The 25,819-nt window shown below is 49.5% G+C and overlaps 9 protein-coding genes across 9 annotated transcripts; 4 read left to right on the top strand and 5 right to left on the bottom strand.

Annotated features, from left to right (window-relative positions):
• Positions 1–1,052: 1,052 nt before the first annotated feature.
• Positions 1,053–4,877, top strand: BKA55DRAFT_540239 (uncharacterized protein; the record flags this gene model as incomplete). The annotated part of the gene is made up of 6 exons (XM_046190234.1): positions 1,053–1,139; positions 1,199–1,229; positions 1,360–2,619; positions 2,672–4,492; positions 4,542–4,675; positions 4,731–4,877. 6 exons carry the CDS (start codon positions 1,053–1,055, stop codon positions 4,875–4,877), a joined length of 3,480 nt encoding a protein of 1,159 aa, XP_046048613.1.
• Positions 4,878–5,452: 575 nt separating this feature from the next.
• On the top strand, positions 5,453–7,313 carry BKA55DRAFT_386883 (uncharacterized protein). The gene is made up of 2 exons (XM_046185990.1): positions 5,453–5,923; positions 5,973–7,313. Exons 1-2 carry the CDS (start codon positions 5,663–5,665, stop codon positions 7,104–7,106), a joined length of 1,395 nt encoding a protein of 464 aa, XP_046048612.1. The 5' UTR covers positions 5,453–5,662; the 3' UTR covers positions 7,107–7,313.
• Positions 7,193–11,401, bottom strand: BKA55DRAFT_616339 (clasp N terminal-domain-containing protein). The gene is made up of 4 exons (XM_046196714.1): positions 11,229–11,401; positions 10,556–11,042; positions 9,482–10,503; positions 7,193–9,429 (listed from the first exon to the last, which is right to left on the bottom strand). Exons 2-4 carry the CDS (start codon positions 11,021–11,023, stop codon positions 7,521–7,523), a joined length of 3,399 nt encoding a protein of 1,132 aa, XP_046048611.1. The 5' UTR covers positions 11,024–11,042; positions 11,229–11,401; the 3' UTR covers positions 7,193–7,520.
• Positions 11,402–12,273: 872 nt separating this feature from the next.
• On the top strand, positions 12,274–12,999 carry BKA55DRAFT_594684 (uncharacterized protein; the record flags this gene model as incomplete). Its single annotated transcript, XM_046195700.1, has 1 exon — positions 12,274–12,999. One exon carries the CDS (start codon positions 12,274–12,276, stop codon positions 12,997–12,999), a length of 726 nt encoding a protein of 241 aa, XP_046048610.1.
• A 163-nt stretch (positions 13,000–13,162) lies between these two features.
• On the bottom strand, positions 13,163–15,380 carry BKA55DRAFT_386767 (uncharacterized protein). Its single transcript, XM_046185989.1, has 3 exons — positions 15,292–15,380; positions 14,999–15,227; positions 13,163–14,411 (listed from the first exon to the last, which is right to left on the bottom strand). The coding sequence occupies exons 2-3, from the start codon at positions 15,021–15,023 to the stop codon at positions 13,327–13,329; spliced, it is 1,110 nt and encodes a 369-aa protein (XP_046048609.1). The 5' UTR covers positions 15,024–15,227; positions 15,292–15,380; the 3' UTR covers positions 13,163–13,326.
• Positions 15,381–16,800: 1,420 nt separating this feature from the next.
• BKA55DRAFT_690928 (uncharacterized protein) lies at positions 16,801–17,063 on the bottom strand (the record flags this gene model as incomplete). The annotated part of the gene is made up of 2 exons (XM_046199584.1): positions 16,801–16,885; positions 16,945–17,063. 2 exons carry the CDS (start codon positions 17,061–17,063, stop codon positions 16,801–16,803), a joined length of 204 nt encoding a protein of 67 aa, XP_046048608.1.
• Positions 17,064–19,123: 2,060 nt separating this feature from the next.
• On the bottom strand, positions 19,124–20,104 carry BKA55DRAFT_690927 (cyclin-like protein; the record flags this gene model as incomplete). The annotated part of the gene is made up of 2 exons (XM_046199583.1): positions 19,124–19,816; positions 19,880–20,104. 2 exons carry the CDS (start codon positions 20,102–20,104, stop codon positions 19,124–19,126), a joined length of 918 nt encoding a protein of 305 aa, XP_046048607.1.
• Positions 20,105–21,026: 922 nt separating this feature from the next.
• Positions 21,027–22,465, top strand: BKA55DRAFT_512779 (WD40-repeat-containing domain protein; the record flags this gene model as incomplete). The annotated part of the gene is made up of 2 exons (XM_046187831.1): positions 21,027–21,251; positions 21,356–22,465. 2 exons carry the CDS (start codon positions 21,027–21,029, stop codon positions 22,463–22,465), a joined length of 1,335 nt encoding a protein of 444 aa, XP_046048606.1.
• Positions 22,466–23,517: 1,052 nt separating this feature from the next.
• BKA55DRAFT_513554 (uncharacterized protein) lies at positions 23,518–25,015 on the bottom strand (the record flags this gene model as incomplete). The annotated part of the gene is made up of 2 exons (XM_046187907.1): positions 23,518–24,653; positions 24,724–25,015. The coding sequence occupies 2 exons, from the start codon at positions 25,013–25,015 to the stop codon at positions 23,518–23,520; spliced, it is 1,428 nt and encodes a 475-aa protein (XP_046048605.1).
• Between the last annotated feature and the right edge of the window lie 804 nt (positions 25,016–25,819).

The raw sequence follows: 25,819 nt of genomic DNA, 5'->3' as shown, positions 1-25,819 counted from the left end.
CTGCCTGGGCTGCCCTGGGGCTGGGGACTCCCCTTCAGTGGCTGTTCATCCCATCCACATTCGGATCCCACCTCACTAGACGTCCGTCTCCATTCATTCCTCTCAGTCTCCTTGGGTGAACCAGGACCACGACATATCCGGATCAGATTGCTCTGCTGTCTTTCTTGCCTTCCATTTGTTGTGTCGTATTGTGTGCTGTGTTATGCTGCTGTGCTGAACTTGACCTGACCTGAGTCTCAACGAAACCTCTTTGTCATCCCTTCTGTTACGTCCTCTTTCTTTCGCCGAATTCATCATCATCTTTGCTTCCATCGCCATCTTACACTTAGCTCAGGTCTGTCCGTTATACGCCGATCCCATCGAACAGGACACAGTCCTCCGTAACAACACAACGCCCATCATCCATCGCTTAGCTTAGCTTCTCTCTCTCGTAGAGATTCATTCGCTTCTTTTTCCTCCTGCGTCGAATCTGCGAATACAACCTTCTGCATTGTTCATCTCCAACCTGGCCGACGTTCCTCTAGCGAATCCATCGTTAGAGGCCCCTGGTCCGTTTCTACACCCAGGCCCTTGTCCTCATCAAACCCTCCACACGCCCCCTGGCCTGGCTCCGTCGACTTCTCTCACTGTCTGCTGGCTTGGGCTTGACCTTACCCTGACCTTTGCTGGGCTGTTCATTGCTTCCTGACTTTTGAACTCCATTCAAAGTTCTTATCAGTTGCCCTCACAGTAGGGGCACTACCGTGCGACAGCTATCAGCAAAATATTGCTACCCCGTTTCGATTCGACCGCCCACCGACCGCTTCAACAACGTCCTTTTTACGTCGATTCTCACACGAGTTCCTCCGCGATTCTTGGTCCGACCGACCCCTTTGCTCTCCGCTACGACCTCGTCCATGACGCCTGCTCTTTAGTTGCGTCGTGTCGCTTGCTACCTTGGGCTGCAACAACCCCATACTTGAACGCCGTATCCGCCGTGAGCACCACATTCCGATCGCTTCACCCCAAGTTACAAGACAAATCTTTGCTGCTTCACAACACAACTGCCCACAATGGCTGGTATCGTGGAGGATTACTTGGAGAGTCCTGGAATGGACAATGACACCGACGATGTCTTCCCCTGTAAAGGTTGCGGAGAGGTATGCTGTTCTACCCGACCTATGGAACATTAGGAATGGTTTGCTAACAGGCTCGGAAGATCCTCGAAGAAGGAAAAGCCTTCGAATTAGGTACGTTACAATTTTCAGGATTAGCTGGTCTAGCGGGATGTGTCACGGTGATTCGCGATGATCATCTGCACCTCACCGCAAGATTGCAAATCATCCCGCCATATCCTGAGGCAAGCTGACTTTTTGACAGCCGGTAACCGATGGCATCTGGACTGTTTTCGATGTAATACCTGTGGCACACTGCTCGACTCTGATGCGAACCTACTGCTTCTCGGAGATGGATCGCTCATCTGCAACAACTGCACATATAGCTGCAGCGCCTGCGGCAATAAGATTGAAGACCTAGCCATCTTGACTGGGGAGCAGGCGTTTTGTGCTACATGTTTCCGCTGTCGCAACTGCAAACGCAAAATCGAAAACCTACGATATGCCCGGACTTCACAAGGCATCTTCTGCATGGGCTGCCACGAAACACTGATGGCACGACGAAGGAAAAAATCCAAAGCTGCAGCGGCAGCGAAAGCAAGAGAAAAAGAGCATTCACCTATGATCACGGAAAAGTCACTGCCCGCTCTTCCCGCCAACGCCATTCCACCGAATGCCTTTTCCAACGATCGGGTCGATCCTGATTCAGATACTGCTACAGAGCTCTCCCCTCGTCCACGAAATCACGGCCGTAACGAGTCGTCATCTAGGAGCAGTTCCAGGCCAGCTCGTTCTCCTGAAAGAAAGCCTGACGGTTTAAGTTTGCCTGCTACAACATATCGAAGCAACCGAAACTCAACCATGATGACCCGGAACGACAATACTTCTAACGATGCCGATAGCTTCCTGATTTCGGTTGCTTTAGACCCAAGCCCACACCCAACTCCGAAATCAACTTCAGATAATCTACCAGAGTCGGCCAAGTCGAAGGACTATTTCAGCACGGCAAAACCAGCGTCTGAGAAGCGAAGCGACTCTCATACCTCTACGCCACATATTGCTTTCCAGGAGAAAGGACGTCAACCATCTTATTCAGAGCACGACGTTGCACCAAAGCTTCCTGATCGCAAGCATTCTAAGAATTCGCGAACCGATTCCAGTAAACGCTCGCCTGCTACCGACGAGAAGAGCCAGAAAACAAGCGGCCGCCGCGCACCTACGGAGGACTTCAAGTTGCAGGAGGCTCCCAAGAGCAAGAAGCTTCTCTCAAGGAGTAGCTCACAGTCCTCAAGTATACCTGCGGAGACGAACTCTGCGAGAACTAGCAACGGACCAAGTAAGGGTGGTCTGCCACACACTGATAGCAACGCCACCACACCTGCGTCACGCTCATCCCAGGAGTCGAGGTATATGGATGAGGACGAGCTTCGCGCATCTATGGACTCGTCAACCAGAACATCTTCAAGACCAGAGAACGCAAAGCCTCTTGCGCGAAAGGAGGTTCCAACTGCTTCAGGACGTAATGGTAAGTTTTCGCTTAAGCAAAAGTGAGACTGACAGACTCTGACAAAAGTTAGTTAATGGCAACAATCGACAAAACCGGCAAGATACCACTGATGATCCTACACCCACTCGCCAAACTCCCACTCAAAAGAAGACAACCGATTCTTATATGCAGCCCCGTTCGGCTCCCATTCCTCCCGCCTCTCAGAACAACAAGAGCCATCCTACTGGCAAGGAGTCGAAGGACGACGGTAGTTCACCCAAGGTCTCACCAAAGTTGCCTAGATGGAGCAGCGGTGGTGACTTTAGTCTGGACGAGGACATGGCGCGTATCCTAGGTACAGATGAAGGCTCAACTTCCATTCTCCGCAGAGTTTCCAACGCTGTCAGGCATGGGCGCACCAATAGCGTGGAGTCACCAAACCAGCTGTCAAACAGAGCTGGTCATGCCAGAAGCATTAGCGAGACTACACGGGCGACACAGTCACCTCGCTGGCCCCGAACACCAGTTGCCGACGATTATCATGCACAGGAGATCAGCAGCCCCATGTCCTTGGCGTCAGGTGACGATCCTGCGTTCCTTAAGCGGCAACTACGGAACTCGGAGCAGCGAGTTGCGGAGCTCGAGAGGCAGTTTACTACTGAGAAGGATCTCAAGAGCCTTAACAAGAAGCTAGTCGAAAAACGAAAGACAGTTTCCGTTCTTGATACCCAGACTGAGATTATGATTCGACAGCTGGAGGTCTTGGCCGGATATGTCGAGCGTGCAAAGGAGACCAAGACACCTATTGATCCCCGGGATCTTGAGGATTCAGCAATCAAGGAGTTTGTTCAGAAGCTTGACAAGGTCAAGCAGACCATGTCAGCCGCAATCGAGCAGCTGCACGAAGAGCGGGATCTGTTGTTTGAGGAGAAGGATCAAGCTATCGCCGATCGAGACCGTGCCCTGCTTGAATTCGAGCAGTTGTCGTCAAAGAATGCACAGCTTGCTGATATGAATAACGACTTGACACATCAGATCCAGGAACGCTTCAAGTCTCAAATTGGAGGAGATATCAAGTCTCCTGGAGGTCTGGGTATTTATGGACCAGGCAAGGGTGGTCTGAACAACTCTTCCCTCAACCTCGACGCTGCTAGTCTCTCAACTGGTGCTACTCTGGTTCCTGCTGATGAAGAGCCCATCGTCGAAGCCGGACCAACTGTGGTTCAAGTCCGAAAGGGTCAAGCCAAGAAGTTCAACTGGAAGAAGGGCTCCAAGGGATTGGCCCAAGGTGTTGCCAAGGGCGTCAACAGAGCCGTCGTCGCATTCCAGAACGACCGTGAGAGGATGCAGCAACAAGGCCAGCTGAGCGGAGAGAACATTGGAATGCCTTACAATATGACTGTGGCCCAAGTCGAAGCGCCTGCTGGACCTCCTAACGGCGTTAACTCGCATGACAAGCACAGTGCAGCTGCAGCGCTAACCAAGAGACAAGAGGAGCGTGAACGTGAACGACAAGGCTTTGGATTCTTCGGCAAGAAGAACGCCATGCCCAAGTCTGGCTCTGCAGGTACTATGAACAACGTTGACGCAGCTGAGCCTGCCACGGTTCTCTTTGGATCTGATCTCGCAGAGCGAGCCGACCATGAGCGCCGGCAGATTCCCAGTGTGGTCACAAGATGTATCGAAGAGGTTGAACTAAGAGGAATGGACCAAGAGGGTATCTACCGAAAGACTGGTGGTAACTCTCAGGTCAACATGATCAAGGATGGCTTCAGCAAGGATGAGAACTTTGACATCTCAGACCCTGATCTGGATATCACTGCTGTTACGAGTGTGCTGAAGCAATACTTCCGCAAACTTCCTATTCCCTTGCTCACGTTTGACGTGTATGAGCGAGTTCTTGAATCAAATGGTGAGTTTGTTCATGACTTGTCCGATGACAGCATACTAATAGTCTACAGCTATTGTCGATGAAACGGAACGAAGCGATCACCTACGCAAGACGTTTGCTTCGATGCCCCAAAGGCATCGTGATTGTCTTGAATTCCTCATGTTCCATCTTGCACGCGTTGCTCAACGTGAACCCGAGAACTTGGTATGTTGCCTTCACTGTTGTTCTTATCATCTATAATCACTAACAACGGTATCAGATGTCTCCCAAGAACTTGGCTGTAGTGTTTGCGCCTACCATCATGCGTGACACGAGCCTTGAGCGCGAGATGACGGACATGCACGCAAAGAACCTTGCGATACAGTTTGTCATTGAGAACAGTAACACGATTTTCGAGGATGCTTAGGGAGCTCGAGATCTCTATACGGAAAGGACTTATGAAGACTGTATCAACTTTTTAACGAGACCTCCGAGTCATGGATTCTTGGGCTTCGCTCCCAACGAACGAACACGATCTAGGTTGTCATGAAAAGATTACTCGGGCACTGTTGGATTTTCAAGCTCCCAGGCTGGGTTTGCTTGCATATGTCATCCAACCCGCAGGGCGTTTTTTGTGCCAGGACATTTAATGATATCCAATTCTTTTTCTCTCACGCTTATTTGTTTGCTTGGCTGTGGCTACTTTGGCAAATTTCTTGTGCCTTTGGTGATGGTGGTTTGAGGATGGTTTACGGCAGGCAGGGGGGAGTATTGGTTATCTTTGTACGTTGATGAAAAGGGGTCAGAGATTCTTTTTCGGTAGGACGGCTCTTTATACTCTTCATGCTCTCTGATGAGGGTGATGGTTGTATCTCTTTCATGCCCTTGTTGATGCCAGTTTTGTCGGGTTTGTAACATATATCAACACCATATTATCCAAGACTATTGATCGTATATATCCCACGCAACTACCCCTACCTATCATATTGAAGGCGCGATGTCATACATTACTCAACTGCAGGAGAAGAGGGGAAGCATGTCTATCAATCTCCAAATCTAGTGTCTTGGCCAACCAACACCTGAGCCTGCAGCTAATATTTATAGATTCTGTTTACTCAGCCTCAGCCTGGTTCGGTACGTGTTCGAGTCAACATCGACGATATCCTGTCCTTCCCCGATCTTCATAACAAGGCTTTTCGGTTGTTCGAATCAATGGAACGACCATATTCAGTACGCTTGAGCCCACGAACGGTGACCTGCCTTGCGGAGAGAGGGCACTGGATCCCGATATCAAAGAAGATCGACGACAAAAGTAAAGCAGATTACTTCCAGAAGATCCTGGTGCTCATGCAGGTCATATGGATGGTCATGCAATGCATTGCGAGGAAGATCAAGAACCTGCCTCTCAGCTCGTTAGAGGTTCACACTATGGTTCATGTGTGTGCGATATTTCTTTACTTGTGTTGGTTTAGGGTATGTTGAATGTGCCTCGAGGTTGATTATTGACTAATATCAATACCAGAAACCTCTGAATGTCTTGGATCCTGAGATTATAAACCCAGGAGATTTTAAAGAGGATGTAGCTCTCTTGGTTCAACGGCAATTCTACCCCAACATGTCAACGAGACTGGCATTGTTCCCTCAACAACATCCAGACCAACCGCCTCCTCTAAGGAAGCGCAGCTTGATGCAGCCAGACTGGGTCACACCGAAACCTTTTAGAATTAACTTTCATGATGTCTCAAGAGTAGAAGAGATGCAACTTCTTGAAGAAACTCCCGAGTCATCCTCTCGAAACTGGATAGGTTGGTCTTGGATGCGAAGATTAGCAAGACCTCCGGCGTATGAAAGACTACCTGATACCTGGGCGAATCCACGATCAGGGCCTTGGGTAAAGCCAGAGCCAGGGCTGCAGATGTGGCCTGGAGATATCCTACCCTCTGGACTCTTATATCACTCAGAGTTTGCACATATACCTCTTGTACTATCAGAGCAGTTCCTCAATCGCTGGGACGCCATCTTGTCAACCTTTCCATTCCACGACCGCGAGGCCCTTCTCAAAACAGCGAGTTTTGTCAAGGTGAATCGCATCGCCTGGGACTTTGAGATGATAAGTCCCCAAGATGATGCTGGACCTCAAGCTGGCCAAGATCTCTTCCTCGCTCGACTACCAGAGTTCAAGCCAGTTCTCGACCCTGCGTACAGAACCATGCCTTTCAGCGAAGGCAAAAGAAACCTGAATATCAACTTCAGCGTCTTCACAGAAAGTGAAGGGGTCTTTGGCCTTCTGGGCTTCTTCCAGCAATTCCCGTGGCTCGCTGGTCTTGCGCTGCTTCTGTCCGGCATCTATGGCGGCGTTCATCTGTCAGCATGGAACTGGACCTTTCCCAACTATGTCGAGCATCTGATGTGGAAGATAAGTTGTCTCTATATTGCGGGTGCGTTGGTGTTGTACTTCGTCATGGCAGTACTCGCTACAGCTGTGAGGACTGATGGAACAACTTGGCTACTGACTTATGTCGCATTCTGGCTTGCCTTGTTTGTCTACATGGCTGCCAGAGTTTATGTTGTTTTCGAGTCCTTTTTCAGTTTGAGACACTCTCCTGCTGGAGTGTATATATCACCAGCATGGGTTCAGATGTTTCCTCATTTCTAGTCCAATATATGTACACTATGTATGTATATATATATATTCTTCGGGCATCAAAGACTCATAATGTTAAAGTTGTGCTAAACAAGCAATGGCCAATGTCTCGTATATAAAATGTGCAAGTAATTACAAATAGCTAAATGTACAAACGTACAAGCAACTCAGGGCATTAAAGCATAGCAACTAGACTATTCAATAGCCACAACTCAAGAATGTGAAACCAAACACGTCGATTTTGCCGCCAGTGCATCATGGAAGTGAAACTTGACACCTTTTATGACTCGCCCTTGCTTTTGACATCGCCATCCCGTACCATTATACCATACCATCCGCCCCTAATGAAATTCCGGCAACCGACGCCTGACCTATGAAATGTCTCCTTAACTCCATCTGATGATTGCTTAGAGCCACCATGTTTCCTTAGGCAGCAATTGTAGGAGTCTGCTCCCGCTGTCTCTTGACAATGTAGTAGGTAATCAAGCTCTTGGGGTCATCCTGAACATCCTTCAGGGCATTCCAGAAGACCTGCTCACCTACCCTTGAGTGCAGAGCAACGCAAAGCTGGACAGCATCCATACGAACACCAGAGTCTGTAGAAACAAGGCATCGACCGGCAAGACTAGCCAGTTGACCCAGTTCAGTATTAGTAGGGACAAAGTTGGGTCTCTTGTCAAGCAGGCTTCGCAACACGTGCATTCCGGTGCTGAGCATACGGCTGCCCTCAGCAGTAGAGCTATCAACATTTTGAAGACGCTTTGTCAGGACAACAACAATCTCAGAGCCATCGCCAATAGTGACGAGTTCATCAGCCAAGACCTCAACGCCACTGACAATATGAGCACGGATATCATAAGCACTGCGTGTCTCAAGGAGCGATTCAAGACCCCTGGACACATGAGGCTGGAAGTTGTCACGTTCCTTTCGGAGGAGTAGCCTGATTGTAGCAAGGATCTGAGCTTTGATATCCTGAGCCTTTTCGGTGCTCACTCCGGACAAAGGGTCCTCAAGGTATTGGAAGAGTCCAATCAATAGAGCCTCGAACTTATCATCGGTAAAGATGCCCTTGGTATCACGCAAAAGGGACTGCAATTTTCGGAATCCATGCACATCAAGAGTCTTTGCCTTGACCCTGGTGATACCGCTTTCGAGCAGCCGTGAGCTTTGCTTTGTCCTCTCAGGGAATTCTACGTCTTGCGTCACAGGGGATTGAGCACGAGCATTGGGCAGGTGGGCCGCATCAGCATTGATGGGTTTGTCTTCCAGCACAGGAACGTTGAAGGTCGGCTTTGGAGAGGGCTGCTCATCAGTGAACGGGTCTTCATACACTTGCAGTGTCGAGCCAGGTGCTCCTGAAACAGGTTCCGCTGGCATAGAGTCTGATGGCTGAGGCGTAGGCTCAACCACGGGGTCTGAGACGGCCACATGAGGCTCAGCAATCTCCTCCATAGGTTGATCTGCGGGCTGGGCTAAGGTTTCAAGCGCTGGTTCAAGGGTTGTCTCTGGCTCTGAGATTGGCGCAGCCTCTTGGGTAGCCTGTGGAACAATGTGTGGTGAATCCTCGAGCACAGGAGTGGTTAATTCTGAGGGAATCTCTTGAGGAGCCTGAGGAGCCCTTTGATGAGGCTCTGGTGCAGGCTTCTGCATAGCCTTCAAATTGGCCATGTTTGGAACAACAAGAGTGAAGTCCTCATTTGCCCTTGAGGGGCTGCTCATCGGCAGCATGGCAGATTGTGATTGCTTCAACTTTGTAGGACTCGTGCGGGGTGAAGCCGCTGGCTTGGTGCCTGACCTCACGGACGTAGGCGATGCAAGACTGGATTCACTAGCATGTGATGCATGCCCAGGTCGTGTTCGAGGAGCAGTTCTCTTAGGCGTGGTCTCTCGGGGTTTGGGTGTCTTAGACCTGATACTTTCAGGACTTCCAGCATCCATGTCTCGCACAGAGTAGGGGCCCGCCGTCGCAGGACGCGCCGCCATTTCTGGCCGCCTCCTTGCTGGCCGCATTGGAGCACCTGACATGCCCCCAGTTTCTGGACGAGTTCGGGTTCCTGATGGTTTGCTTGCTGTAGTTGACGTGCTGGAAGTGGTTGTTTTCACGGGCGAAAGGTGAGCCATAGCTGAACCCGGTCGAGCTGGGAGGTTCTTTGCTGCGTTTGCCTTTCGTTGAGCCATCATAGCCTCTCGAATACTTGGCTTGCTAGAGCCCATTGTGCTCTTGGACAATCCCAATCCAGGTCGTGCAGCCGTCTCTCCCTTCTTAGGCGAATGAGGATTGCTAGGGTCCTTGTTCAAGAGTTTCTGTGCGGTTCCATCCAAATCGGCCATAATGCTAATTCGTGTTAGCCATAAAAATGACAGAAACGGCAGTAAAGTCAACTTACGCATCTGCTTTTGCAGGCCAGATTCCCCAGAAGGCCCAAAATGTTGATCGCATCTTCTCTCTTACAGCAGGGTTAGCATCAGCCAGGCCCTTCTTGATGCACTTCTCGATTAATTCCACACCACCTGTATGCTCGACGTGATGCTTGTGCTGAGCTTCCTTCTTGAGGATGGTCTTGAGCCAGCCTGTAGCGTAAGTTCTCGGCGCAACGTTCTTGTCCTGGCAAGCCATCCAGATGTGCTGCATCAAGCGTGGAGTGTATGAAACCTTGCTCAGAATCGTATCAACCGTCACGTTGGCAAGCTGAGAGCTGATCTTCTTTGTTCCTGCAGCAAGCTTGACAAAGCATTGCATTAGCAGTTCAACCATGGGGTCCATTGCAGGACCAAACGTATTAGCCATCTCCTGGATAAGAGCACAACCCTCCTTGCATAGACTGGTTCTCAAAGAGGTAATTGCCTTGATGATACCATCCAACATGCTCTTAACTCCAACAAGGAAGGTATCTGGGAAATCAGACGGAACGTTGCCCACGTTGAGTCTTCGAAGTTTATGGACGGAATTTTCTCGCTTCAGCCAATTCTGTTCCGACTCTTTACCCTCAAAAAACCACGCCATTTCCTTAAATATGTCGTCGAGCTCGCGGTTTGTGTTGACGTACAAGGGTTCAAGAGTTTCTGGCTTTGTATCGATTCCCGGAGTGATAGGGCGCTCGGCTGCTACTGACGAAGTACTGGCCGAAAGAGCTGGACGAGATGCTGGAGCAGCGGCTTCGGCAGCAGGGGTCTCTGGGCGACCAGACGTTGGAGCAAGCTCCTTGACGATAGCTTGCTCAATTGCAGGCCGTACCTTGAAGTTCTTGAGTTGTCGCTTAAGATCGGATTTGGCAGCATTTGGCGCGGCTCGGAAAAGTTCAATGACGGTATTTTTGGCCGCATCTCGTACCATACCATCAGCGTCCTCGAGAAGTTCCATAAGTACAGGGACGTAACCTCGGAAAGGTAGGCCGTTCTCCTTATGCATCTGTACTCCGTTAGCACACCCGATTGGGTGCAGCAGGTGTGGTTGTACTTACTTGTAGTAGCCAACTCATGGAGGTTTCCTTTGCTCTGGGGTTCTTTCCGTTCATAGCTGAGTTTCGAACAAACCGTTCGACATCTGCTGGAGCAACCGCATATAGAGTAACGAGTGAGTGCGAAGCGAGGGAACGGAACTTGTCTTTGTGATCGCCGAGCTTCTCGACGACAATTGGCAAAGTTCGCGCAGCTTCTTTAGATAAGAGCTTGGGGTCTTGTCGAGAGAGGCGTGTGAGGAGATGATTCAGGGCAGTGAAACCAGCGTTTACCAGAGCGGCATGCTGCGAGGTAGTAGCTGCGCGCAAACCATCGAAAAGCTGGGGGACGCTCGTTTCAGGGACATTGTGTTGTTTGATGCCCGATTTGATAATTGTGACATATTGGACCTTCGAGTCAAGACTTCCGTCGCCGCGCAGGATGGTGTTCAGGTCAGCGACCTGCTGGTCGGTAAGTTTTGTGTCGGCCATGAGTGTATCTATGACGAATCTGTAAAGTAAAACGGCATTAGTCGCGATCAGGATGAAGATTCAATGAGGGGTTGAGTGAGACGCGCAGGCCACGCGAAGTGGGATAAAGTAGCTCTCCCCTCTTCTGAAGGGGTATCATGGTGATGCGCTGGCTATGGTGTTGTCCGGAAATTAAACAGGGGGGGGAAAGCGCATGTTCGCATACCTGTGACTTTAATTGCGAGACAGTCCGTAGGCGGCAGAGCGAAACAGAAGAATCGCTTTAGCTGAAAGTGCGCATTGAGAGTGTGAGAGAGCTCTTTTTAGTTGTTGTTGTTTGTTATGTTGATGTTATGGTTGTGGCACTAAAGGCGAATACGGGTATCCAATTTGTGTAGGTAGGTAGATACTGTAGCCAATCGCGCGAGCTGATGGAGCTGGCTCACCCCCAGATGTTTGCTGTAATCTGCCGCAGAGCCCAAAAGTGCATCTTAAACACTGTATTCGAATAGGACTATTGACCCCCAAAGTGTCTTCTAGATAGAGAGTGATGCCCAATATGCTTTTAATTACGCTTTTCCTTTAAAAACGCAATAGATTTTCTTAAAACTATACTCTATTACTTAGGTATGGTTTTGCTGTTATCATGTGGTTGGGTGTCAATGTCAATGTCGGGCGCAGCAAGTGTGAAGAAAAACAATCTACCCGAACGAGGTTGCCGCAGTTGCCCCGGCGAAGAATGTGGAAGAGCGAATGGATTGACGGCCCGCCAAGCTTTGCTGCAACTGCCTACAAGCTACTCCACTGTGTTGTACAGAGCATCGTGGGGCCTTCCAGAGCTTTACAAGGTACACGAGCCACTAATTTGATACCCCTGTTCAATTCTACTGAGGGGTCATCTCAATCATGATACAGCCTCATCATTGATTGTTTACTTTACCCATGATATCTCAGTAACACGCATGAGCTGTTCTCCTTCTACCTTTTCAGGCTCGATTATCTGATTATCTGACATTTCTATGATCGCATTACACTGCCGTTTTCATCTTCACCCAGCAAGCCTCCATTTCTAGTCTGATCTTACCCCTCCGTTACATTCCATCCTCATCTAACTTCAACATCTCGTGAAACTCCAACCCCTAACATCAAAATCGCGGTTCACCCGTCTTAAACCCTCTCCCTGATTCATCACCAAGCACTTATATATGCCTCATCTTCCCCCAGTCACTCCCTTTCCAACCCCCGCGTCAATCTTCACCCGGGCTCCGATCATGACACCGGCGATCCAAGTACCCACTCCCTCCGGCCCACGGAATGGCCCCGATATTCCCGGCGCCGGCAAGTTCAAGGTCCCCAAGCTACGTCTTGAATGTCGCGACCTCTCTCACCCCGGTGCTGCGGTCTTCCTTAGTTCCGTCAATGCTGCAGAATGCCTTGCCAAGGCGGCCCAGCATGTACTGGCGCTTCTTTATGAATCGCCCACGTGTCCTACCACAACAATCCCAACAACACGATCTGTTACGGTGATCCTTCGTAGCATGTCGGGCGTAGCTTACACCACTGGCTCTGACCTTGACAGCGATCATAAGGAGATTCACTTCTCAGTCGAGTATATCGCCAACATCCACCCCATATCTCGCCGTACAGAAGAGATCAACGGCGTGCTCACTCATGAGCTCGTACACTGCCTCCAGTACAACGGTCATGGAACTTGCCCTGGCGGTCTGATCGAAGGCATCGCAGACTGGGTGCGGCTTCACTGCCTTCTCAGTCCTCCTCACTGGAAACGCGATAGCAATGGAAAGTGGGACGCTGGCTATCAGCAGACGGCCTACTTCCTGGACTACTTGGAGGAGCGGTTTGGAAAGGGGACAATTCGCCGCTTGAATGAGAAGTTGCGGATTCAGAGATATGAGGAGAAGCCGTTCTGGACCGAATTGGTTGGACGGCCGGTTGAGCAACTTTGGGGCGATTACAAGGAGAATCTTGAGTCGTAGTATATATACAGATGCACATGGGATATAGGCGTTGACAAATGATGTACAGATGCATATAAGAAGTTCACACATGATGGCAAGTAGAGACAGATATGTCGATAGATTTTGTTAAAGAAACGAGATTAGCCAGGTGCTAAGGATATAAGTTTGCTACTGCAACCTGAACTCCAACTCCAAGACAGAAAGAAAACCCAAGAAGTCAGACCCTAATAAACGTCTGTATACGTCTGCTATATAATTCCCAAAACAATTTCCTGCTCCTACACAGCTGGCTTTCCTACCTATATTCCGACTTGAATGATTTTTAAAACTCCCACAGGACAGAGTTTATTGGTGCACAGGAATGTGGACGTCGCTCTCGCTGATGACGCTGCCAACCTCAGACCAGCTAGCGGGCGTAGCCATGCCAGAGCTCTCGCTCATGACATCGAAGTAGCGGCCGTTCTCACCCTCACGAGATGATTGCGCATCATTAGCGATGTCATCCCCGGAGCCGACAAGAGACACAGAGTCGGTGGGTGTCACCATGCCATCGTCGCTGATGATTTCAGGCTCAGACATGGGAGCGCTGGGAGTAACGGGAAGAGGGGAGTAGAAATCGGGGCTGGTGTTTTGCGCCCAGGCCTGAATGGAGGCATAAGCCTCATCGCGGTCCTCTTGTCCAGCAGTCATGTACTCGTCGACACCGATTTCACGCTCAAGGGTGGCGGAAGAAGCTGTCTCAGAAAGGGCGGGGGTGGGGTCAGTGTCGATAAGAGCGGCGGGCTTCTCATCTCGGTCCTGGGTAGTGGCGCTGTAGATATCGGAAATTTCATCTTGGGCAGGAGAAATATGGCGGCTTTGCTCGATATCATCGTTCAGTTCGTCGTGATCAATGTTGTGCTCGTCGGCAAAGGGGTTGGTGTAGAGAGAAGAGAAGCCGCGAGAACCATCGCCACGACGTCGCAGACCGTCATCCACTGCGCGGGTATCGGCTCCAGTGTTAAAGACATAAGCGCCTCGTTCAGCACCCTCGTCCTGACGAAGGAAGTCGTCAAATGAAGAACCTCGTCGTGATGAATCTGTAGTCGCGGGGGGTTTCTCGTCGGTTTCCTTGTCCTTCTGTTCCCTCTCTTGCTTCTCCAACATGACCGAGTTCCAATAAAGCAGCTCCTCACGTTGTCGTCGGCGAGTTTCCTCATCGGCGTCAACTCCGGCTTCGGCACCAGCACCACGGCGGGATTCGAAGAAGCCATCGGCATCCTCAGGTCTATTGAATCTCGGCTCACGGTGGGGAGGTTGGATGCCCTCGCCCATAGAGTACAGGGCGAAAGCTATCCTCCTGCGAACATCGTCGGCGTATCGTCGCACTTCTGGCGACTCGAAAATGGCAACAGCGGTGGCGACAGCGACCGAAACGGCGACTACGGCACCTGATGCCAGTACAACATGGTTAGGCATTGTTTCTCAAGTCTGCAGAGAGACTGAAGATGGAAGAGAAAAAGAGAGGTGTGAAAATGGATGTGTTGTGATGTTAAGTGGAGTGGAGTGAGAGCTGTCAAGCGAGCAAACAGAACGAAGACAGGAAAGTCTCCCTTTTCACAAGACACAAAACACAAATGCAAAAATAGAGCTTTCCAGAAACTAGAATAAGAAAAGTAAAAGCAGAAGCAACGAATAAATTGGAGGATTTGGAGGCAAATCAAGGGGAAGTTTGAGCTTGCGTAGGCCTCGTGCTGCTTCTGGCATCTGTATTTGCCACAGGCAGCCTCGGGACTAGAACTGACTGTGGCTCAGGCGACGCTTTTTGGCCTCAGCTCAGGCAGACACAGGCGAGGCGTGCACTATGATTCGCAAGCCTGGACGCGGGGTAATCAACATCCATGGGCTTGGCCTGAGTGAGCAGTAAAGATGATGAATGCAGGGATGGATGATAACCAAAAGACTGGATGACAGTGAAATTGGTGGATAAATCATGGAGATAATGGAGTGTGGCGCTGTGAATTGATGATTTACATACCGGTAGCCACCAGAGGATGAGGCATCCTCTCTCAAAAAGCGACAGAAATAGTCGAGCACGTCGTACGTACGTAAGTGAATTGCAGATCCAACAGCTACACAAACAACGAGTGAGAGTGACAGTGGAATACAAAGAAAGGAGCTTGAGGTAGGCTCAGAAGAAACTGTTCAGTAGAAGGAGTAGAAGAGAAATTGACGTAAGAGGTGGGATAAGGAGCATTTAAACAAGCCTATTAAGTTCAGTATCAATCAATTGTGACTGCGACTACGACTACGACTCAGATTCGGACTTACTCGCACATTCTGTCCAGCTGAGAAGTGAAAGTGGGCTGTGCTTAGGATTCTTTGACTTTGACAGCCAAGTAACACAAAAGTATAGCAATACTATTGTTTCAAATAACAATTCTTTCATCTGATTACATCTCTATAATCCTCAATTCTTCTTTATCTTGTCAGATCAGAATCAACATCAATTCTCTCGATCGACGCTTGCGGACGGCGCGTGATGTGATGCGATGTGATGTGTGATATGCATTACAGTACCGAGTAACAAGCGACCTACCATCACGCGCTTGGCTTGGCCGCGCCCAAATGGAAAAAGAGAAAACTAGACATTTCGAGAAATCTTGCCTATTCTGTTCTACTGTTCACCCACCAAAGTCAGTTCGCGATAAGCGTCAATGAACAAGCCCCTGAAACTCTGCTGCCTTTGAAACGTCATTGTATTCGTGGTTAGTGCTGGACGCAAAGTATAGTAAGACGAGCCTATTACGAGTACGTGAGATTGGCCGTCTCTTATATGGCTGTCTGGTAATTTGATTGCGCGGCACCGATTGTCGGAACTTATTGCCTGTTGCTCGAGTCAGCCTGGCTCTGTTGCAGAGCCGAGCATGGTTCATCGGTTTGTTAGCCAGGTACGATATGACGACGCCTGGCGGGATGTTGTCGTACATGGCGTACGACTTTGGCTTTCCCCTCAATCCCTCAATGAGCCTGTTGAATGGCTGAGGTCGACAGCTGCCGGTTTATAGTGGTCTAAATAAGTGAGATGAGACAAGAGTGTATATATCCGAAGCTACCGATCATAATGAATTGTTGGAGCTGACGGCCCGGCTGAGTCTTCCGATCCAATCTGGCCGCCTGGCGGAGGTCGCATCTCACGGGCTCCCGACCTCATTCGCCTTCAGCCGCCGGAACTCAAAGCCACCGACCTCCGACTTATCACCATTGGGTCCGAAGTCCGCTGTGGATAAGCACAACTCACTGATTCGGACATTCGTTCCTGATCCCAACGGCGAAAGAGGATCGATCCTGAGACGGTGGAGTACAGTAATTAGTTTTGATCCATCCAGGTGAAAAGGCGAGACACCGAGAGATACGGGGTCGGGTCCGCGATTCTTTTTGTAGTGACCGAGTGCGACTTGGAAAAACTTGGCATTCGGGATCTTGCAGATGAACCTGACAATCTGAATGTCTGTTTGTCATTTGGATGCTCTCACTGGGTGAAATGCTTGTTTGCCCAGAGATGAGAATACTCCCAGTCTTGGTATTGAGATGCGACCAAGTATACGTTCATGACCTTCACATTCACATTCAGCACAGCACAGCACAAATAACGAGATAGTAAAGTAACAGTTAAAAGATTGTTTGATTCATTGAGACGCCAAATGTCCCTGTAAAACCGTCGCTAATGCCAGATAAATGTGGTATAATAAACTCCCCCCATTTTGATTGTTTGTTCTGGTCACCGTTGATCCTCTTTATGATTGAGGGCTATCAAGGGCGCCATTGTCCCATGCGTATTTAGTGGGAAGACTTCTCAGTCTTGATAGACTCGTTTGAGGAGACAGAGTCGGTAGAGTTCTGGCGGGAAGCCTTGGTGCGCTCACTGAGGGATGGTTAGTACTTTGCTTGAGGCTGAAGTTAGAGTAAGAAGGCTTAACATACTAGTGAGCTCGGTCCTGAAGAACACATTGGTAACGGGCGTTGCCAGTCTTGAAGGTGAACTTGATGCCCTTGTTCTCACCGAAGTGGGAAGGGGTCTGGGGAGTGACGGAATCAGACATTGTGAATATGGTGGTTTCGTTTGTGTGTAAGTGAGGAAATGGACAGTGGAAGAGTGTGAGATAGAGAAGAGTAAGGGTAGGTAGGTTTAGAGAAAGAGGCCGAGGTGCCCTAATATACCTTTCGCGATTGAAGATACGTATCTCGTCATCTCCACGATGTGCCTTGCCTGTTGATGCTCCACGAAACTAAACAGAGTGAGCCATTTTCTTTCTTCCTTTTCAGGACCAAACAACAACACCCTCAGCTTTGCCCCACGATGTGAAGCCTACTAGAGGGTGCACACACCAACTCTGACAATAACTAACTAGTGCACCCCTGTTTCCGTCTTCTCCGTGCATGCTCCAGAGAATGGGGGTCTCCAAGGCCGTGTAACAGTTGATGATTCTGAAGTTACTGCCACTTCCATGTCTTCCACCGAGACCGGCTCTTTTTTTCTTACTCATCTTTAGTCACGTAATCTGATCTTGTAACTATTCCCGTTCTTAAATCCCATAAAAGAACCACAATAAATTCCAGTGACCGGCTAAGACGGGCGAAAAAGAGACGTCCTTCTAGAAAACCAACTGCAGATTTCTAGGGTTTCCTATCCTGTCCATCGAACCAATCAACAAGCCCGATTTCTCGCCTCACCTAAGATTTCAGAAAAAGCCGCGGGATGACCTTGTCGATCGGAGCTCGCTCCAATGGGATAATTTACTCGCGCTTCAATTGGGCGCTTTGCTTTGCGGCAACGGATATCCTCGCACTCCGTGCTAACCGGGCCTCCCCCTGATTTACTGCACTCTCGACTGCTTGTCCCCGAATAGGTAGTTGGCTATCATGAGAATTTTCTAGCCTTCTTTTTATGCTTTTGTACGCGGAAAGATAAGGTTTTTGGGGCGTTATGTCAGATCGATTTGTCTAACTGGAGGCTATTCCTGATATTGGCTTTACCGCTGGTAGGACGGTTGAACAAGAGGCTCTACCCAGATAATGTGTCTCATATCTTCGGCAACAAGACAAGATAGCATTGCAGAAAAGAGGGCATTTGCTAATCAGTTAGCATGCACAGTTACGTATACTGTACACGATAGTTGTCATTGTCACTTGACTGGAGATCAAATATTCAGGGCTGTAATGGATCCTGTACCCCATTCTTTGAACGCCTCGTTACCGGTACGCGGTTACGACTTACATCATTCCCAAGTTTCACGATACTTTGTTGTAACGTTGAGAGCAGTTCCCAACAGACGCCAGTGGTGGAGGGCAGCGCTAGTTCTTCAAATCCCCCGCACTCAACTCCACGATGCCCTTGAGGCTGATTGGGGTACAAGAGTGCCCTGAGGGTCCACAGTCTAGTTTGTCTTCACCGCATGTCACTAATAACACGGCAGAAGCTTGGTTGATGGAGCTTTGAACTTGACCATGCAGGTTTTATGGGTGAATTGGCGGTTGATTTTAACTATGTGCGTCTGAGAGTAACCGCCTCTGCCGCTTGAGATTGTGCATCGCGGGGTGAAACGTAATAGTGTATGCTGTATATGAATTCTAGAACCGTGAGTTGGGTCACGGAGACGTAAGAAAATGAGGCCAAGTGTCACTTTGGTTGTATCTTGACTTGATAGAGATGGTATTATAGACGCGATTACCAGAAACCCGGCTGGCAAAGTGTCACGCATACACATGCATGGTGTATTGTTGTCGCCCGCATATATTTTTCTTCCTGCATTATTTCCTCTCTCGTTGATTCCTCGTGGCTGATTCCAGACTTTTGCAAATTGCTTATTGAGGCCACATTCGGCTTTTGATATGCCACACCGTCGCAATTGATCCATTGACTTGACCATCGATTGTCATTTCCGTTCCGCCGGGCTGACTGTAGCCAGTGAGACTCACGATAATGGCCTGATGCTCTCAAAAATCGACCTTGAATATGCAGAACCACAGCTGCATGCACCAGCTCATTGGTCGTGTCTTGTCTGACATGCGACACGCGAAACAGTGGCGCCCTTTTTCAAGGTTGCTGCATCAGGACCGAATCCGATACCGACCGCAGAGTCAAAAAGATTAAGGCACGCGATCATCTGCTGTCCATCATGTCCATAAGTTGTTGCTCTTCGTCAACCTCGGCAGTATCATTCCCACCTCCCACGCCCCTCCTTTGCAGCTCGATATCTATCGACTTTCGCGTAGGCATGCCCACGCTTAGATCCGGCATATCTTCTTTGATCTTGCGAAGGTAGTTTTCCACGCTTCGCATTCCGACAACAAGGAATCCAAGCTCTTCTCGGTCGACATCGAAAACCTCCCACCATTCACACTCTGGCATCTTTGCACCCACATCGCGAGCCGCGTTGTAGATAGCAGCCGTAGCTAGCGCATGAGGTTGGTGAGTAAGATACAACATCTGTGGTGAGAGGAGAGCTGCATTCAGATATTGAATGGTACGTAGAGAGATGATAGATTTAGGTTGCGCAAGAAAATCGAGTGTCTGAAGGTAAGTAACGGCAAGTGGATGAGGTAACGAGACGTGTGTGTCGAAAGAGAGGGTGTAAAGAATGCGAGCTTCAATGGCAAGGATGCGAGTCTGGAAGGCGTGGTAGTCTGCTTCAGATACATAGTACGACCTTGGGTCATTCTTTGGACTTCCCGGAGTCTGTAAGAAGAACGAACTCTCTGATAATAGGTAGGCGTAAACATTTGATATGTCGCGCGATGACCTGGGTTGAGGTCCCATTTTAGCAACTAGGTACAGAGCAGCAGCAGATGTGTCCTATGAGCACGAGTTAGTATCGTCAAATAAAGTTGAGAGATATATCCCCAGGTTTGGTCTTACAATAAATTCATTGGCCATTGGAGAGTCAACAAGCCAATACCGCGCCAGAATGACGTTGGCCTGCGCAGTGACGGACTGAGGAAGCTCTAGCAGCTGACCAGCAGCTTGTGTGAGGCATTGTGAAGTGATAAAGATTGTGTCTTGGAGATCTTTGGGTAAAGATGAGAATGAAGATTTGTGGTAGATCTGAGATGTCGTTGCGAGGGGATTTAAAAGATGCGCCATGTTGGGTATATCAGCTATCACAAGACAAACGCGATGGTGTTGATGATGGAAGGGTTGAAGTTTAGCAAGGCTGAGAAGCTCTAACTTGCCTGTGGAGACTTGCGTGAACAAATCAGCGGGCCTCTTGCGCTGTGGAACAGCCAAAGATCCCTGCACTTACATCACTCATGATAACATCCATAATTCATGTTTTTGAGTTCATGTTCAAGAACTCTGCTAGTGATTAAGATAAAGTTTCGACGGTTGCATCTGAGACTGTTGCTTTCTCAGACAATAGAGAGTAAGTCCGTTGCCTGTGGAAGAGCCGAACATGAAGAGCTCAAGCCATCATGACTACTATCCTGAGTCTCACGAAGAAGCTTTGAGATAGGATATGATGAGATGCCCAAGTCTCAAATGATGAGTTCTGCCGACTCACCATATTTATATATTCGAATTATACTTAATTTCCTGTTTATCAGGCACAAAGCTACACCATTACGTCGCGTGCCAGCTCATCTTGGATGAAGATAATAACAACCAGTAACGCACAGAAGAGCTTTGCCATAATATTAAGCCATTGTATCATAGCGCTATATATAAATAGCTAGGCCAATTTAGCAATTCTTTGGTAAGAATATTCTATCATATAAGGCAATCTTGATCATATGATGATGCCTCAATTGATTGGGCGACTTAAATCAGGCACAGGTACAGGCACCTCACGCGGGGAACCTGCATTCATTTTGACAGGCTGCGGTACGTGCCGGGCTGAGCTGAGCTTGAGCCGCTGTGGAGCTTTAGTAGGTTCCAAGTCAACAACACATCACCACCACCTCAAGACATCGAACGACGATATCGGAGCTCAACTATAGTACAAGACACAACAAACTGACCGTCCTCTTCTCACCTTAAACCGCTTCAGTATTCCAGGTGCTTTACAATGAGCGCCTCAATCCCTCCATCACCCGGCGAAGAAACACCAGCCTTCGACCTCAACCTCCAACACGGCCATAAAGATCTCGTCCAAGCCGTTGCATTCAACACTTACGGCGATCGCTGCGCAACTGGTTCAGTAGATGGAAAGATCCGCGTCTTTAACCGACACAAGGATGGCACATGGCGCCTTTGCGATACATGGACTGCACATGGCGGCGAGATTATAGAGGTAACGCAGCCCCCTTTACCAATAAACCCTTGTCTCGTAGTATTCTTCCCTCCTGTGTCATCCTGTCGCACACGCGCGCTGACGTTATTCCCTCACTTTTGCAGATTCAATGGCTTCCTGCGACTGTTTATCCTAATTTGATCGCTTCCCTCGGCATTGAAGGATGGTTCCGTCTGTGGGCTGAGGATCCTTCTGCTGCGCCTGGTCGACGATTTTGTACCGGACGAGCTGGTAACGGAAAACCGGCATTTGATACACGATCTAACAAAGCCCCCTACCGATCGTTTTCAATGAAGCATAATGAGGAGACAAGGCATACATATCTTGCGCTCCTCGCGACGGACGGCCGTTTGACAGTTTACGAGAACGACCAACCAGAGAACCTATCCGAATATGCATCTATCGACGAATTCAGTGTCGCCCCAAAACCAAACAGGGGAGAAGAACTCGCCTTTCGTGTGCGCTTCGACCCCAACCCAGAACCATGTTATACCGCTCTGCGCGCAGGCGTACCCTCGGATTCCTTAGGTCTCGTGGTGGCTGCAATGGACACTGTCAAAGTTTATCGATCGCGGGATATAGTTGCAACTTCTATAGGCGTTCAACAGACCCAGAAAGAGTTCTATCTTGCTGTTGAATTAACGGGCCATCGAGGCCTGGTGCGGGATGTCTCATGGGCTGCAGGCAATATTAGAGGTTACGATGTTATTGCGACAGCATGTCAGGATGGTTATGCGCGCGTTTTCCGAATCGAAACACCCTATTCTGAAGATGATGGCAAGTCGTGGTCTGCAGCGGATCTCCTTCGGTCAGCACCACATATGTCAACGAGAGACTCGACACCACAAGCAAGAACAAACGGAACTGCGACACCAACAGAGAAACAAGCTACCACCCCTCAGCTACAGCCCCACAGTTACCATCAACATCAGCACCATCCTTCCGGACTCAGCGCCAGTCTCGCAAAGTCAGGATCCCACAATGATCGACAATGGTCGGGGCAACCGGGTCAGGTTAAGCACAATTTCCAAGAGATATCCAAGCTGGATAATCATCGTACCCCTGTGTGGCGTGTGGGCTTCGATGACGATGGTCACATATTGGGCAGCACAGGTGACGATGGGCGCCTGTTGTGTTATCGTCAGACACCAAATGGGGCATGGGCCAAGAGCTCTGAGTTGGCAGTACAGAAAGCACGAATGGCTACTCCATGAAGTCACCGTTGAAAGCTGCTAAAGTCAGCTTGCAGTGTTAAGACAAACAAGGCTACAGATATCCAGCCGATATCTATTGTTGAGGCAGCCGTTATCTTTCCATCTGTTGGAGGATGCCCCCCGCCTGCGCTACATGCCGTTCCACCACCTTCGAGTCAAGATATTTGAGGATCTTGTCAGGCGCGGCGTTGCGTGGCCACGAAGGGAGAAAGACGCCTGTCGCACATCACCAATGGTAGAATGGCAGGATATCTGAAAAGATCTAATGTCCTGAGGTCGTTCGGACAGGGTCAGAGACCGCCAGGCCCTTGGCCAGTGGTATGTATAGTCGTCATCAAGCATACATGTCGCGAGAAATCATGCGACACAACGACCATGAGGACACGCTCCGAACCAGTTGCAGCTGATTTGGAAGCCGATGGATACTAAAGTTTTGACATACATCTAGCCGCTAAATAGGCCTTAAGAATATCAACGAAATCATGGAAGTGTAGAAGATATTAGCAACGTTTCTGACACTTGTGTTGATAACCATGATTTCTCATGATATAGAAATACCAAATAGGTTAAATTACATAGAAAAGGTCAGATATTCAAGGCTAAGCATTGTATACTAAAGATAGCATTCACAATAAATGATTGGAGATTTGATATTATTCAAAAAAAATTGTATTTCCGAGCAGTCATACTATCTGATGAAGAACCAAGTGGTGGTTGTGCAACTCGCTGATTTCATGTTTAACCATTCTCTTTTGGTATTGTTCAAAGCCGTCAAAGCTAAGTAGTCTCAAAACACAAAGAAACCCCCCAACGCCATTCATGAGTCGAATTTAAGATTTCGCGTTAAAAACGTGTTGTGCTTTTGTCTCTTCCTCCAGGGATGGATGTGGCGCCGGCCTACAGTTCATGTTTTGACATGTGATCTGTGGCTAACTGTATCCCCACACCTTTTCAACGACATGTCTCTACTGACATGGCGATTTTCGTATCCTTCCACATTGCACATCGATCAATTATGCCTCCTCCTCTCGTCGTTAAAAAGATTGTACCGCTTAAGCAGCGTCGGCGCTGGCAGCGGGCTGGACAATCTTGGTGACCTGAGAGCCAGCACGGATGATGCGCTGACCGGCAGAGTCGTTCATGTAGGTGATATCCTTGTTCTCGAACTGAGCACGCTTCCAGATCTCAACCTCGCAACCACCGCGGAGGACACCGACACGCATCGTAGACAGAAGGTTGTGGGCAGCGTTGGAGTGGAGGTAGACACCACCGTTGAAGATGGCGGTGGCGTCCTTGCCAATGGCGGAGTTGATGAGGGCCTTGCCACCGGGGTGGTCCTTGATGAAGTCGGTAACGTCGTGGATAACACCAGCAATGGCAACGAGACCCTTTCCAGCCTTGGCCTGGGCAACGAAGTCGTCCCAGTCAACAACGGGAAGCTGCTCAAGAGGAATACCCCAGTCGAGGGTGGCACGCTTCTGGTCGAGCTTCTTCTGGAGCTGCTGGACACGGCCCTTCTCAATCTCGTTGGCACGGAACTCCTTCAGCTCATAAGCGAGACCAAGCTGCTTCCAGCACCAGATGCTCCACTTGGTAGGGTCGTACTGCCACCACTCAATAGCGTTGCGGTAATCCGAAGGGAACTCGTGGTGGAAGTTGTGGTAACCCTCACCGAGGGTGACGAGAGCAGTGATGACGTGGTCACGGGGAGAGTTGCGGTCGTCGAAAGGCTGGTCACCGAGCCAGTGGGCAAGAGAGTTGACACAGAAGGTGGCCTGCTGAACGAAGCAAACACGGAGGATACCAGCGTAGACGAGGCCACCCCACCAGTCACCCCAGCCAAGACCAGCGACGAGAGCAGGGAAACCGAGAGCCATGAAGAGAACGCACTTGATGTAGTTCTTGTGCTGCCAGACAACGACAGCGTCCTCGTTGAGATCGGTGATATCGGTACGGCCCTGTCGCTTGGGGTTCTGCTTGAGGATCATCCAGCCCATGTGGGAGTACATGAGGCCCTTGCGGACAGAGTAGGGGTCCTTGTCGGTATCGGTATAACGGTGGTGAACACGGTGACCATATGACCACCATCGGATGGAACCCTGAACGGCGCCAGCACCGACAGCAGCGAGATAGATCTTGAGAGGGGTAGTGCCCTTGTAGGCAGAGTGAGACCACAGTCGGTGGTAGCCTGGTATTGTAAGTAATTGATCGATGACATCAAGGTTTTGGAAGCAGTGCTTCATTGCGTGTTGACTTACCAGCAGTGATGCCGAGACCAGTGTGAACGTAGTAGAAGACAGCCCAGAGAGCAGTCTTAAGCTGGAGAGGAACCCAGTAGGCGGAGATGAAGCCTATCAAGGGAACGAAGATAACCAGCGTGGTGTTGAGCCAGTTGATGTGCTGAGGCCAGTTGCTCCAGGTCATAGGAGTATCGGCAATATGGACCTTGTTAGTATCCTTCTTGGCACCGCCAGCGCGGAGAGGAACATAGTCCTTGGTGCCATCAGGGAATGGCTGGGCATTCTTGCCCGCAGCAGTAGCTGTCGCCATATCGATTGATTTGTCGATTATAGGTTGACGATGGCAAGTGTCTGTCGTCCACTCGAAGATATAGGAACCCAACACAGAGAACCACAAAGCTGATGGTTACTCGGATAAGTGAAGGGAAGATTGAACCTTTTTAGGATGAAGAGTATCCTAAACAAAGGGTGAAGAGTTTATAAGAGGGAGAAGGAACTGGAGGAGGTTGGTCGAGAAGTAGTACCGGTTGGGGCGGAGGGCTCTAAAAGGACTTTATACTATCAGAGTCAGACCCGAGCCGGAGCTGGGCGCAGGAAAGAATCGATTGAATTGAATTGGATGAGGACGAGGAAGCGGTAGAGACTGGGGAGGGGGTGTGTAGTGGGTTTGGGAGGCGTGAGACAAGTGGAGGTTGCAAGTGGAGGGTCTGGTCTCAGGCCTTGCCCGGGCTGTTCTGCCTCCTTCTCAGCGGCGACAGAGACACCAAACAGCGCTTCTTTCAGTGAGGAGGCAAAGAAAAATACAGGGCCTGAGTGGACCTCTAATTGACAATTAACCCTTGTTGTGTCGGCGAATTCAAGGTTTGGGAAGTAAAACGAAGCCGTTTTGGTCACCAAGAGCTGGGGTTTGCGTGAATCGACTTCTCAAGCGGGAGGCGGAGGCAAATGAAGATGGTATACGCCGATACAGAATCAGATGATGAATGACAGCGAGGCCAGGTAAGCTCTTCCTTTCGACCAGAATTGCGTGTCGGTTTTGAGTTGGGGAAGCTCAAGACAAAGTTGGGGCAAGCTTGTATTCTGTTGACGTCTGACTGATAGGCTTCTACGATCG

The sequence above is a fragment of the Fusarium redolens genome (genome assembly GCF_020744475.1).
Source record: "Fusarium redolens strain MPI-CAGE-AT-0023 chromosome Unknown BKA55scaffold_9, whole genome shotgun sequence".
Taxonomy (NCBI): Eukaryota; Fungi; Ascomycota; class Sordariomycetes; order Hypocreales; family Nectriaceae; genus Fusarium; species Fusarium redolens.
This window is presented reverse-complemented; position numbering and strand designations above follow the sequence as displayed.